Source organism: Platalea leucorodia (assembly GCF_965183815.1).
Source record: "Platalea leucorodia genome assembly, chromosome: 9".
Taxonomy (NCBI): domain Eukaryota; kingdom Metazoa; phylum Chordata; class Aves; order Pelecaniformes; family Threskiornithidae; genus Platalea; species Platalea leucorodia.
The window spans coordinates 17,904,201-17,917,897 of NC_138831.1; the positions used below are offsets into that span (position 1 = coordinate 17,904,201).

At 45.4% G+C, this 13,697-nt stretch overlaps 1 protein-coding gene across 1 annotated transcript in view; it reads right to left on the reverse strand.

The window, feature by feature from the left end:
• DNAH1 (dynein axonemal heavy chain 1) overlaps positions 1-13,697 on the reverse strand; it is a gene marked incomplete at both ends in the record, with an annotated part of 71,588 nt that overhangs the window by 28,415 nt on the left and 29,476 nt on the right. The window contains 18 exons of the mRNA XM_082321284.1: positions 101-241; positions 1,444-1,548; positions 1,842-2,000; positions 2,619-2,738; positions 3,392-3,586; positions 3,863-4,040; positions 5,731-5,885; positions 6,390-6,481; positions 6,599-6,785; positions 6,891-6,977; positions 7,453-7,602; positions 7,926-8,039; positions 9,114-9,219; positions 10,300-10,488; positions 11,114-11,227; positions 11,724-11,887; positions 12,548-12,688; positions 13,381-13,560. Of these exons, the coding sequence (XP_082177410.1) occupies positions 101-241; positions 1,444-1,548; positions 1,842-2,000; positions 2,619-2,738; positions 3,392-3,586; positions 3,863-4,040; positions 5,731-5,885; positions 6,390-6,481; positions 6,599-6,785; positions 6,891-6,977; positions 7,453-7,602; positions 7,926-8,039; positions 9,114-9,219; positions 10,300-10,488; positions 11,114-11,227; positions 11,724-11,887; positions 12,548-12,688; positions 13,381-13,560 (2,577 nt within the window). The remainder of the gene's footprint in view (positions 1-100; positions 242-1,443; positions 1,549-1,841; positions 2,001-2,618; positions 2,739-3,391; positions 3,587-3,862; positions 4,041-5,730; positions 5,886-6,389; positions 6,482-6,598; positions 6,786-6,890; positions 6,978-7,452; positions 7,603-7,925; positions 8,040-9,113; positions 9,220-10,299; positions 10,489-11,113; positions 11,228-11,723; positions 11,888-12,547; positions 12,689-13,380; positions 13,561-13,697) is intronic.

Below are 13,697 nucleotides of genomic sequence, written 5' to 3' on the forward strand. Positions count from 1 at the left end.
TAGCTGTTAGGTTCTGACTGCACTGGGAGAGGAAAAAGTGCTTCTGTTGAAGAGAACAAGGTTGAACAAAAAAAAATCAAAGACGAGGCTGGGCACATACAGGCTTACAGTTGGTGAGCAATAGCTCCAGCAGATGGGCCATTCGAACTGTGTTCATCGTGGGCACAATAATGTCACAGAAGTTGGTGTCAGGAACCATGGTGAACTTTGCTGTAGAGTCCAGCCACTTCTCCCAGCACACCTGAAATGTATGGGTGTGTTTAGAGGGGGTGATTGCATCTATCCCCTATGGGAATAGGAAAACAGTATTTCTGCGGTGTTTTCCCTATCACAGCTCCTTGTATAGTAGCTCAGATTCTGAGGAGGAATTCAGGTTTCCAGCCCCTCTGTCTAGTCTTGCCACCTACACCTTTCTGTATGGCAACGCTGTGAGTGCCTGACTCACTTCCTTTGGGAGGGAGGTAGCCCAAGAGTTAGAGATCATTGCCTCAGCAGCAACATACTTGCCCTCCATTCTGAAAACTGGGATCAAAGGGTGATGGAGCACTTGTGGTATTTGCAAGAACGGAAATTCTGTCCTAAGCTGACCTACCCTGTAAGTGCCCCCATGGCAGAGGGCCAAAGAGGGCTTAGTTGCAATCCTATCTTCATGTTTGGTGCTGTCACCTGCGTTGCACTCAGAGGCATATGGAGGTTTTCTACAAGACACGGACAACTTGTGCTAGAATCGAGTCACAGACTAACCTCCCAGAGGCCACTATACAAGTGAGACAGAGGTTTTATCAGGGATGTGCTGGAGAACACTGAGAAAACGCGCATTCCTGACCACCCCATGTGGCCTTCCCACAGAGATGACGCTGGCAGCTTCTGCTAAGCATCTGATGCTCATGTAGGGCTCTGATTTCAGGAAGGGAAGCATTTTTCCCTCTTTTTTTTTTTTTTCTTTCTTTCAGCCTAGGAGCTGGTGACTGTCAGTCAGATGGGCCTTGCATGCCCTACTGCTCCGCTGTCTCCTGTGAAAAAGATGGCATATTTGTCTGCCTTACTCCTCCTCCAGACTCTGCTGCACACAGCTCTTCTGCTGTTGTGCACTGCTTTCTAACACAGACGGACCTTTCCATCTGAGCTTCTCCCTATCCTCCTCCAGCAGCCACACTTGCAGAGCCCTCCCACTTCCCTGAGCACTGGCAGAGGCACTCAGGTCTGAACTGACCAGTCCTTGGCTCAGATTCAAAAGATCTGCTTCACAACCCTGAAGGCAAGAAACTGCCTTCTACCTTTAATGAAAAGCTTCATTTCACTTTAAACATTCTCATTTGGTTCTTATAGGCCTTTCTTATTTGCCCTTGATGAGAAAATCCTACCAAATCTGGCAGGACTGTGTTGCTTCCTGGTTCCTCACCCCAGATTTCCCAACTTGGAGTTTGAAGTGAAATATTTTACCTCCCTAATGACCTCCTCATCCAGATCATCTTCAGCACTGCTAAGCCCAGCGTCATTCAGTTTATAGTCATAAACCAGCCCTTCTTCTGGGAAAAGTAACTGGATCTGTGGGAATAAAGCTGGGGTGAATCTGGCTGCCACTCAGCTGAATTCAGAGGAGGATCTGCACTACTGCCAGGAAGACTTTACTAACGGGATGCTGCCTAGCAGCCGGGGGATCAGGTCTCTCTCCCACATCTTCCGGCTCCAGGGGCCCCTTGAAGTTTGAGGCAGATGTGCTATACCAGATCACAAGAGGAAGCCCATCCCAAGCCTCCAGACATTCAAGAATCTCTGACCCCCATTCCTGATTGCCAGTTCCTCTATAATGAGAGAGGATCTGCTTTTCCTTTACTCACCTTTTCCTTTGCCATCTTCTCCCTCAGCCACAAGCTGAAGGCCACACGACCTTGGGAATCTCCGGTAGCGCCCACGCTCCAGATCAAGGCAAATATAAACCAGGGTTCAATCAGGTCTCTGATACGAGCTGCCTTCTCCTGGGGAATCATCCTAATTCCCTGAGAACCAAAGAAGAGCAGAAGTAAAATTGTCAGGTATGGTTAAGGTACATGAAAACCAGACTCTTCTTAATGTGCTTGTATTTCTATTCAGCTTCCACGTAGCTTTTTCTAGCCAGTTTTTCACAGGCCTTGTTAATGTATTCTGTGGATTAAAACTTGCTGTTTCATTGGTGTACTTGAGAGACTCCCCTTGCTTAACTAATGTTACTCAACAGGAGATGGGAGAAGAATTTAGTCTTTGGTTTTTAATTTGAAAGTTGTCCAGCCTTCTTCAATACTAATTCTCAAAGGACCTGCAATCTGAAGTGCATCACTGCTTAGCTCTGATCTCTGCTTTCCATTCATTCTCCAATTCCCTCTGCTATAAATAAAAGTGAACCTCTTCCCTCCAGCCTGGTAGGCATGGAGTTTATCTTTTGCTCTTTCAGTGGGCAAAGCATAATCCTTCCAGGTTTACCTGTGCTTTGCAAGATGTTGTATTGCCTTCTGCCACGTAGATGAGCTACAGCGTGACCTTTCTGCACCAACACTTTGCTCTCTGGTGACTAACCCTCTGCATGACTTAGCGTCCTTAAGAGTTACAGGCACACACAAGCAATAGCAGCAAGATCCTACCTCAATGGGAATGAAAGGCTGAAACAAACATTCCAAGAGCATGAGGAGGCTCCTTGTGAGGTTACTGTCCGTTGAGGCAATTATCTCCTTCACAAACCTCCGGACAAAACCGATGGCCTCCTGTAAGGAGAGGCAGGAACAGCTCAGTGTCATCATCCAATGCACTTGACTTTGCTTTTACCTTCTAGGGTTCTGGTTTCTCCTTGCCTCCCTGAAGGCTACATTTAGCAGGGAAGGTATGACTGAGGATGCTGCCATTTCCCACTGTGTCCCAAGTACCACCATTTTGACTGGAGAAAAGTAAGTCAAACTGCTTGGTTCAGTCTTAGCCACAAGAAACCTCTAGGTCTGCCTTTTCGCTCTGTGCAACAGTGATGTGCAGCTTGTGCCTTCAGACCTTTCCTTTGCAGCTCTGGGTTATTCATTAAAATAGTGGCTCAGGAGAAGAGCAGAAATAACAAGACTTGTTCTTACAACTTTTTCCCTGGAGTAACTCCACTGTAAGCAATGGAGCTGCACCAGGGATGATTTTGTCAAGAAGATAATTTTAAAAGGAAATAAACTATCATGACCAATAAGACTAAGTCACATCTGTAGGGATCAGTGAATAACCTCTATTAAAGCCAGAAAATTCACAGATTAGTTTGTATACTAGTAGTCTGAAGTGTTCCTGCAATGGCATTTAAATCCAGGCCTTGACAAGTCTGGGCTGGTTGATATCTGATCTGACAAGCTCCAAGCCATGGAAGGGCTGGAATGGCATGGTAGCTCACCTTGAGGAATCTCCTGAAGAGAGATGCTAGCTGCTGTGAGAAGGGCTGCATGATGCCTGGGATTTTTTGCAGCCAGCACTCGATGAAGGGCTCCAGCCCCAAGATGCTGGGTTCCAGGTAAACCATGCCACAGCGGGAGACTGTGGCAGGGGAAGCAACAGCCAGATCCTGGACTTCAAACATCATGGTCATGCTCTGGAAATTGCAAAAGGAGAGAAAGGAGGATAAGGACTTGATCACTTCTGATATGTCTTTCAGCATAATTTGGTGAAGCTGAAATCCTTCCCTTTGTTGCAGAAGCCTTTTTTTTGTTGTGTTTGTGCAGCACAGCAGAGGTCTGGCCAACAAAGGGTTGCTACTGAGACACCAATTTCCATACAAGTCCATCACAGACATCAAGTGGAAAGTAAAAGGCAAGTCTGTTCCAAGAGGGAGGAAGGAAAACAGACAACAGCAGGAGGGATGAGTTACCTCTGTGAGCTTGATGATTTCCCCTGAGCTAAGACACAGCTTCTTATTGTCATCCAGCACCGTGTTCATGTTCTCAATCCACAAAGCATCGACTGGCCCATCAAACATGTACCACTTCTTGCTGGTGTCGGTGGCTGCAGCTCCCCGCCGGATGAGTGAGGAAAGGATCCCATCTGTCCTGAAAGGAGGGAAGAAGGCAGGGCTTGGCCCATTCTGGTTTTGCTGAAATCAATGGCAAAGCTTCCACCATATAAGGCAACAGAGCCAGAATCTTACCCTGGTTCATGTGCCCAAGGATACCTGTGCCTCACGTAATGATGAGCTGCGTCAAGGTCCATCTCATTCTTCCTTTTACTGAGACATACATCTCAGCCTGAGCGGCACCATGAGACAATTTCTTTGGGCATCAGGATCTGGACTTCATGTCATCTAACTATAAAATGCCAAGTTTCCCTTTAACATCTCTGTCCTCAGTGAAAAGCAGAGAAGCCTTGCCAGCACCCAGTTCTGGTCATAGGTGGGTTATCTGCTCTCTGGAGGTGCCTCTTTTTCTCCATCAAGTGTAAAGGGAGACTCAGGACAGCTACTCTGCTAATTCAGGTGCTTCAGTTGGGTAACTATAGGTTAGGAGGATGAATCCAGGCTAAAGAGCGTGACTCTACCCTCTTTATAACTGAAGTTCCCCATCCTCAGCTGCCTGTGAACCCAGGTGGTGCTGGAGCTGGTGAACAGGAGAGCAAACACACAAGGAATGCTGGCTGTTAATAGCAAGAACTTAATCTGAACATGGAAACTTGGAGTGGAATTTCTGTTCAGGCCCTGGACTCTACTCCCATTATTAAATAATTATTTGTTGTTTTTATAGTGCTAGTGAATTCCAGGGTATTGTTACTGAGATCAAGGGAAAACAGTCTGTTCTAAAGCTCAGCCGATTAAAACAGATGGATTTGTCTGTAAATACATTTTACATGGCTGCTGTATTTTTCTTTTTGTCATGTTGACGTGCCTGTGTGCTGCCCTTGGGTAAAGTCACATCATAAATAAGCTGTCGAGCTTAACTGGAATATCCTATAAAATGTCCTTCAGTAAGGATGCACCAGAGCCCAGGTTGGGAAGCTCTGGGTCTCAGCATCAGTAATGTTTACTTGCTTGCACTTTTCCTAGAGGCAGTTAGTTTCATATTTATTTAGTTTCCCTCGTTTTACAGAACACAGTCTTTAGCTTTGCCCCTAAGCAAGTGGTGAGTGACAGGGCCAAAGGGAGATTCGCACTGCTTCTCACACCTTAGCTTCTGGATAAAGTGAGCTGCAAAGTCAACCTCAGGTCACATATGGAAACATAAGCAGTAGGACCTGGCTGTCAATAGGGCAAAAGGGCTATTGGTTCTTGCTTCCAAACCATGTAAGCAAGCAGGAGCCCTGGTAATGGGAATGAAATGCCCCTTTCTGCCTGAAAGTCATCCCTCATCATTCAAGGCCACCAGTGTATTTATACAGAACAATTCAAGTGCGCAGCACAGAGGTCACTTTTCTTCAGAAGCAAAGTGAGTGTTTTTAAGCTGCTGTATCTTAGAGCAGGGGCATGTGCTCCAAAGCAATTGAATTATTCCTTGTTACGCAGCTAATGCTGCCAGCTGAGCTGCAGTAACTGTCTGGGCATGTGCTGGCAAGCTGGGCCAAGCACACAATAAAAGATGTCAGCTTAAATCGCCGTGACTGGCTATTGTAGCTTGGTGAGGACAAGGACTTGATCGCTTCTGGTTTTATGCCACTACCCTAAATAGTTCTCAGCCTTGAAGAGAGGACGCTCAAGACCAGAAGAAAAACGTTTCCTGTCTGGAAGGAAGGAAAGCAGGTTTTGTACTTTACCACTCATGCGTTAGCAAGTTGAACTCTCCATAAAGCTGGCCCATTGTGATGGATTTGGGATTCAGCACAAAGTAGCTGACTGCTTCGTAATTCCCACCACTGGCTGCAGGCTGACCTTTCAGTGATGTCATTGCAGCTGCCAGGACTTCATAACTCTGCAAAAGCAGGAAAGCAAGAGAGTTAACTGCCATGGCTCCATAACGACAAAGCCACTTGCTCTCACAGCAACTGCATTCAAAGGGCAGTAAGAAAGGAGACGTAATGAAGGATATTATCATAGTAAGGAGATGCCTGGCTGCATTCACAGAAATAAAGCATTCCAGATGCAGGGGAGGAAGTCAGATCTCCCATGCGAGAGGCCTGAAAGCATCTCGAGATGTCAAAGTATGTCTCGGCCTTAGAAATTTGCAGTAGAGCTAATAAACTTCAGTCTAATCTCCCAACTCGAAAGAGTGAGCTACTAATATACTTCCCCATGGCTATAAATCAATACTAAAAGGCAGCATCTTGGTCTCCTGACTTCTATCTGAGAGAAGCTGGAAATGCCGGAGTGCGAGTCTTCTGTGAAGCTTAACCCTCTGCATCACTAGGTAGGCGATGTTTGCTCGGGCTGCTGCATCACTAGGTTTGCTGGGGCCAGCACAGTGTCTCAACCATACCTTTGTCTTCCCAGAGCCTGTTGGCCCCACTAACATAAGGCCATGACGAACCACAGTGGTTTCGTAGAGCTGGATGCACTTAGTCACAAAACCTGTCGAGGAAGATGATGCGGAGTGCGTCTGGGATCAGCCCTCTCTTTCTCCTAGGGCAGAGCACTGGACTAAAAGCCCAGGCCCAGAGGGAGCTTGTGGAGAGCTTTTACCCTCACCATCAACATCTTTCAGACTCTCTTTGATGCAGGATTTGCGAATGGCTTCTTCCAGGATGCCATAATCAACAGGCTTTTCTCTGATCTTGGGAAATAAATCTGAGACAATACCATTGAAGAGCTTGAGGTCATCCTGCAGGAATTTGGGTACGTTGGCATCCCTGATAGCCCGCAGGCAGATCAGCTCCTACAAAGATTTAAGAAATCAGAACTTCAAAGATCCTGCCTCTCTTATGTGGCTGCAGAAAAGGCCACGTAAGTCTATGACAGCATGAAGTGTAAGAACATTTACCTCATTCATAGTAGGATTCTCTCTTTTGAGGTTGCCAGCTGTTGAGATGACAGTCTTCACAGCTCTCATCCCAAAGTCATAGTGGTCCTGGAAAAGGCACAGAGGAAACAATGTCATCAGATACAGGAGCATCACCTAAAAAGAGAGAACCTATGCATGCACTCAGTTAGCAGGTAAGAAAAGAAAAATGAGAGAGTTACGCCTTCAGAACAACTGCTCCTTCATCCAAGTCTGCTCTCAGGATCCTTCAAAATTAGTCCTCAGCCGTACAGACTACAGGTGAGGAAGACGAGAATAACTGGATGATGAAAAATCCTAGATGGAGGGAGAAGTAGGCAGGGCTGCTTGGCTGTCCTGCCATTGTAATCCTAACTAGGACTGAAGGTGAATGCAAGTCCAGCAACAGGAGGAGAAATAAGCATTAGAAAGGAGGGAGGTAGATGAAGAATGGGTATTGTGACCTTTGGTATCACAAGGCACCAAGAGAACCATCCACGTACGTTGTGCCTAGGCTGAGAAAGCTTCACATTTTAAAAACATTCATGAACATTAAGGCATCTACCTGGGTACTGAGCTGCTCTGACAACAGTTTGAATGTTGTGGTGATCTTCTTTGCAAGGACTTTGGCTTCATTAAACCCAAAGGAGTACAGTGATATCTCAGCAATCATGGAATAATCTGGGACCATCATAGCCACAGGACGAAAGAGAGCCTGAAACATATCGGTCCAACACAAGATCAAAACACTGTTGTTTCTTGCTTTTTCCAGCAAACTGAAAAGGCTGAGTATCTATCCCAGACTGTTTAAAGGACATAGGATAAGTGTGCCTGGTACCTGTCAGGGTAGCATCCCTGCAGTTTGCAATCTGAGGAGTGCCATTTGCTTACAGATGGGATTCAAATCTCAAAATGATCCTAGAAACTTTCCAAAAGCATCACATCCTAATCCTCGTCATGGACACACTGGTGGTCTGGGTAGCATCCAGCACCTGTATCACCCCTCTTCTTTCTGTCTATGTAGTCTGCCCTCCTTACCTTCAGGTTATCGGGCAGTTCAGTACGCCCAGCATACCCTGGGTTCATTGTGATGAAGACTGCACAGGATGGGACCAGTGGGATCTCCGTGCCTTCAAACATGAAGTGATCCACCTAGAAAATTAAAAATACGATCATCCTCAAAGAACAGAGCCTGACCTGCCAATTAAATAATGTAGCAAAATCTTCCAAGAGGAAAACAATGGCTTTCAGCAGTTAAATTATCAAGCATGGACACACACAGCTGCCCATAACTGTAGTGACTCAATCTGGTCCCACTGCAGGAATCCAGTACTACCGGCAATATTTTTCCCTGTTTAAGAAACTGGGCTCATCAAAGATTTACTGACAGGATACAATAGTTTTTTGGCTCTTGAACAGACTTCTATCCCTCCAGCTGTAAACAAACATCTTTCCATTTATTCTGCAGTAGAGTTTGGACCTGAATTAATTCGTGGCAGAGGGGGCAAAGAGAAGCCTAAATCCTTTTTAAAGCTGTGTAGGTAGTAATTTCAGATGGGGGATAAAGTAATGCAGAAGAATTCACGGAAAGCAAGTTTCTAATTCCAAGCCAAAGTCAAGGAGATTCAGGTCTTAACCCCTCTGAGTCTCCAGAGAACGAAGCAGAGGCTGTCTGCTAGCCTGGCTGACAGCTGAGTCTCCATGTAAAGCCAACAATTCACTTTACATTGCAACTCTGTGTGTGCATGTGTATGCATTTTTCTGCGCATATTGGGTTTTGTGTATCCACTAAAGCTTGGATAACACATTTAGACAAACGTGGTGCTGAGCAGCTCATGGCAGAACACTGGCTGCCTTTATCACAGCTCCAATTTGTATCAGCTCAGTGGATCTCTATCAGAGTGTCTCCCACACCAAAGTCTGCTGGCACTGCAGCTCAAGCTGAGACATACTTCAGCCTGTTGAGAGTGTGGGCAACTGTGGCAGCACAGACTAGGGTGAAGTTACAAAACCCACCCAGGATGCTGACTATGTAATGGTCTGGTATGATGCATCACAGCTAGGGCATTACTCATACCTCTCCAAGCTCAAGTACGTCTGTCTGAGTTGACCCTGAGCAGTGAAGCTGGTCCTTCGTGAAGATGCATGCAAAGACAAGGACTTGCCTAGACTAGCTCAAGTGGAGATATTTTTGTCTGCCTTTGCATTCGCATGTTCATTACATACCCTCTGCTGCTGTGCTTTCTGAATGGTTGTGATCTGCTGGGCCACCACAGACAGCACCTCGATATCAATGCGGTTGAACTCATCAAAGCAAGCCCATGCGCCAGAGCTGGGCAAGGAAGGAAAAATGAGGGGAGTTAGGAATATCGCACAGGAGCAAATTTGCAGTCAAAAGCTCAGCTAGATCTAGAAATTATAAATCCACATACTGGGGAGGCAGCACAGAGACAAGAAGCAAACCTAAAAGGCTCCTAACGTCCCACAGCAGGTAGTGACACAGCCACAGTGTACTGGTACAGTGGAAGGGGCTGTAGCCCCTCACCCCGACTATACATTGCAGGCCATGTGACCAGTGAGAAGGTGCATGGTCCCTGCAAGACCATGGCAATGTCTGATCCTACAGTCTGGGACAAATTCTGTGTGTTACAGATTTGGGCTTGAAGGAGGTGTCACGCTGAATTCCTGTTTTGTACCTAAGCTCTAAGTGTAGCAGATATAATTTAGACATCTCTTAAGTCCATTTTTCAGAGCTTGGAAGACTATGTATAAAGCTGGAAGCAAGTATATGAGGAAGGTGATCTTCCCACAAGGCATGATTTAAGAAGGAAGTTAAATTACTTACAAAGAAAACATCTGAGAAAAGAGTATCAGCTTTTGTTGGAGTAACTAATTCAGATTCACCAGTGTGCAACAGACTAATTGGACCAGCCCTGTCTGAAATGTAGGGAAGAGAGAAGCTTCTCTGAGAGGATCCCTCAGGGCTTAGAGCAGTCTCTCTTGGCTGCTCAATTTTGGATACACTCAGCAGATTCTCTCCTTCTTAAGATTAAGCAGCTTGTGGGCTGAATCTCAGTCCAATGTGTATGATATTAAAACAAAGTCCAGAGCTGGAAACATTTGCACAGGTGTCTAATAGTGGATTGGTGCAAAGCATTTTAATTTTGCCTTAAATGAACAGGATCTCTTTTTATCCTTTTTTTTTTTTTTTTTTTTTTTTTTAATTGGCTCAACTGTCCCTCCCTTCTGGCAGGAATTTTGTAACTTTGCTCATTCTGGAACACAGTAACTCCCTTACTAAGGCTTTGCTTGTTCTTCTGGGCTGCTATGAAAAATAACCACCAATTCCCAGTGGCCAGCATCCCTGTATCCTACCCACTCCTTGGTAATGACACGCAGCATTTCATTGTACCTGGCTAGTCCCTTGAAAAACTTTCCCATTGCCATAAAGTCAAGCTGGTCGGAGCAGTTGAACACTACAGTTTGGATTGCTAGTGCTTTCCCCAGGTCTTTTGTTGTTTCTGTTTTGCCTGTTCCTGCTGGTCCTGCAGGTGCTCCTCCAAATTTCAGGTGCAGAGCTCCTGTAAGCGTCAGATAACACCTACAACAAAGAAGAGACCAGATGATGAAAAGCATTTCTGCTACTGATTTCAGTAAGGCAGACATATGATCTATCCAGCTGGAGACAGGTAGGAATCCATCCTTTATTGTTCCGCAGAACTGCTTAGATATGCAGCACTCTGCAAAGGAGTTAGCTATGTGGCCTTGATTAGTATTCAAGGGGGCCTGCATGGATAAATCCTTCTGCCACTGGCTACAAATTCACTCTCCAGAAAAAGGACAGTTACAAAAGGGTAAAACTATTATTGCTGCTGTCTATGCTAGAGTATTAGATGCCCCTATCTACTGGTTTGTAGAAGAGCTCCTTAGCTATCAGGTGGGCATTTTATATGAGTCAGAACACTACATTAAGAATTAGGAGAATGAAAGCAATCAGTCTGAGCACTGATCACTAGGAATACAGTAGAATTGCACCAATTACACCAATGCTAGGGTGTTCCTATGCCCTCATCTCAGGTAGTCCTTTATTCTACAAATGGTTTCTATTTACATACATTAAGTAGTAAGACCAGCATGGTCAGATCCTTGGTTTAATCCCCAATGAGGCTTGTTTGTCCAGAAAAAAAAGTAAAATACACTTATTACCTAGAAAACAATCTCCTTACCTGTCAGTGAGGGGCGTGATAACCAGACGGCCACTATTCCCCAGGTATTCATAGCCATAGATAAATTCAGCATTGACAGCTCTGATGTACAGGTCCCCCCTCATCCAGTAGTATCTAATGATGAGTGAACATGACATCAGAAAGATAAACACTGGCTGGCAGACAATACAGCAGCTCATAAGACTGCAGCCTTCAGGTTTGGAGACCTGCAGCATGTCATGGGATTTCCCTCTCGAGAGAAGAAAGGATAAGGTAACACAACAGGGTGGGCAGTTCTCACAGGACCTGAAATTGGGTGTTATATCAAGCATTGCACTCCTTGCGCAGGAGCATGGCCTTTCACAGTGAGGCTGTGAAACACCATGGTATGGCTTAGTCTATATTGCCAAAGTGGATGCCATCAAAACTAGGTCTGTCTCAGATGCCTTAGGACTGGCATCCTTAGCAGACTTCAATCCCTCTTCTCACAGGGATGTTAGAGGTGACTAAGGAATATGGCTTACAGACTATGCAAACTCTTGTTTCCATTTGTCATGGACACGGCTGATGGGTAAGGGGAATGAAGACTGGCCAGGGAAGCCAGGTGAAGTTCAACAGCTGTGGTCTCTACCTGAGCTGGGAGATCCACTCAAAGTCATTCATGCTTGTCACATTCTCCTCAATCAGCTTTGCTGCAACATCCTTGGCGTGGACCTCAATCACAATAAGAGCTGACAACACTGCTCGCTGCATCTTTGTCAATTTTCCACGGACCAGGGCAACCAAATTGCCCAGCTGGGTAAGGAAAAGAAAGTACTCTGAAGCAATCCATATCCCAAAGACCCAGGCTGTACTAACACAATGCAGTCAAACTTATGGCATGCTACGTCCAGATCATAGGCTGTGTCCAGGCAACTTCTGCCGGCTCTTCTCTTGCCCGAGATACAAATGACTGTTCAGAAAGCAAATACTGCTTAGGGCTGGCTCAGAGCTGACTTCTGCCTACACCATTACCATGTTCAGGTGAAAAGAAAAAGTTAGAGCCACCATGAGGCCCAGAGCTGAGGACACCATAACTCCCAGGTATTAGGTGTGATTAGATGCATGGAACAGATATGAAGGATGCAGTTTCACTTTGCTTTCTACTGTCCATCACTTCAGTTCTCCCCCACCTTTGACTTCTTGGGTGACCCTGGAGAAGTTATCTTTCACCCTCTTTCTGTCTTCAGGTAATCATCATATTATCAGTCCTGTACATTATTTGAGTTTTATGATGATAAATATCCTAATGATTAAGATAACCTGTTTTTTTACCTGGTTTTGAGCTGCGCTATGCAGAACTGCATCTCTGTTTCTCCTACAGTATTGTCCTGGCTGTATTTATAAGTTATCTAAGGTCTGATGATTGAAAAGTCTCCATCTGGCAAAGTCTCACCCTTTCATTCATTTTCATACCTGAGTACTCAGCTGTGGGAAAAGCCTGCTGGACAAATCTCCAGCTTCCAGAGCTTCAGACACTTCCTTTGTCCAGAAAATCTGGCAGCCAGCAATGACCACTTGGCCAGGCCACTGCAAGACCCATGTAGTACGTGGAGTCTTAAATAACAATAAGAAGAAAGATGGTGGTAAGACAATGATTTTTTTTTTTATTACTTCTATGCCTCCCTGCTCTGAGATGAATCCGTGAGACCCAAAAGAATGTTTCCCCTCCTCTGTCCTGTTCTAACTTTCCTAGATGCAAATTTTCAGACTGAGTAGAAAACAGTAACAGAAATATCTGAGGCGTTTTCTTTTTTCAGCCTTTCTCCCTCCCTAGACTCAAACACATAAAAATTTTGATTTTCTACCAGCATAACTTTTACACAGAAACCAGGGCCCAGATGCATCCCCTGATGCCTTGACTGAAATCAATAGTTCACTGTGCCTTGGTTGCCTTTACCAGAATACTGTCTGAGACATGAGAGCTGAAGAAGACAAAAGAGGGTAGATCCTTATAAAGAGGAAGTTGTCTGGAGAGAGGAATAGAAACGGATTCACACAGGGTTGTTCTATGATATTGGGAAGTGTTCTGCGGCTGTTAAGTGAGTGTGCAGGGTTTGCATTCTTCTGGACCATTAGCTACTTGCTCAACTGCGCATTCTGCAGTTGACCCCCACACAGCTGGATTAAAAGTTGTATTTTAAAACTAGCAGAATATCACAAATTCATCAGCCCCATCACTGCTGACCTCTATGGCAAGCCTGGAACCAAGACATCAGAGACCTGCCAGTCTGTGATAAAACTCTTACTTCTGGATAAACACGAATCGATCTTTCTATGTTGTCCCGTACACTGGCCTTCATGGATTTCTCAACTTCCAGCAGCCAGTCTTCCACATTGTCAGTGGGATAGATGGGAACAAACAGCTTCACCTCTTCTCCTTCAGCAGAGTACATGTGTGTGATCTGTAGGTCCTCTTGGAACAGTAGCTAATGGAAGAAGCGCAACAGGAGACATGAATGGAGGATTTCCTTTCTATCCCTGCCTTCCTGCCACTGGGGGAGAGCCAGGCTGCAGTAGTCTACGCTCATTATAAATCTGGTGCTGAACTTGGTTGTCAATAGTG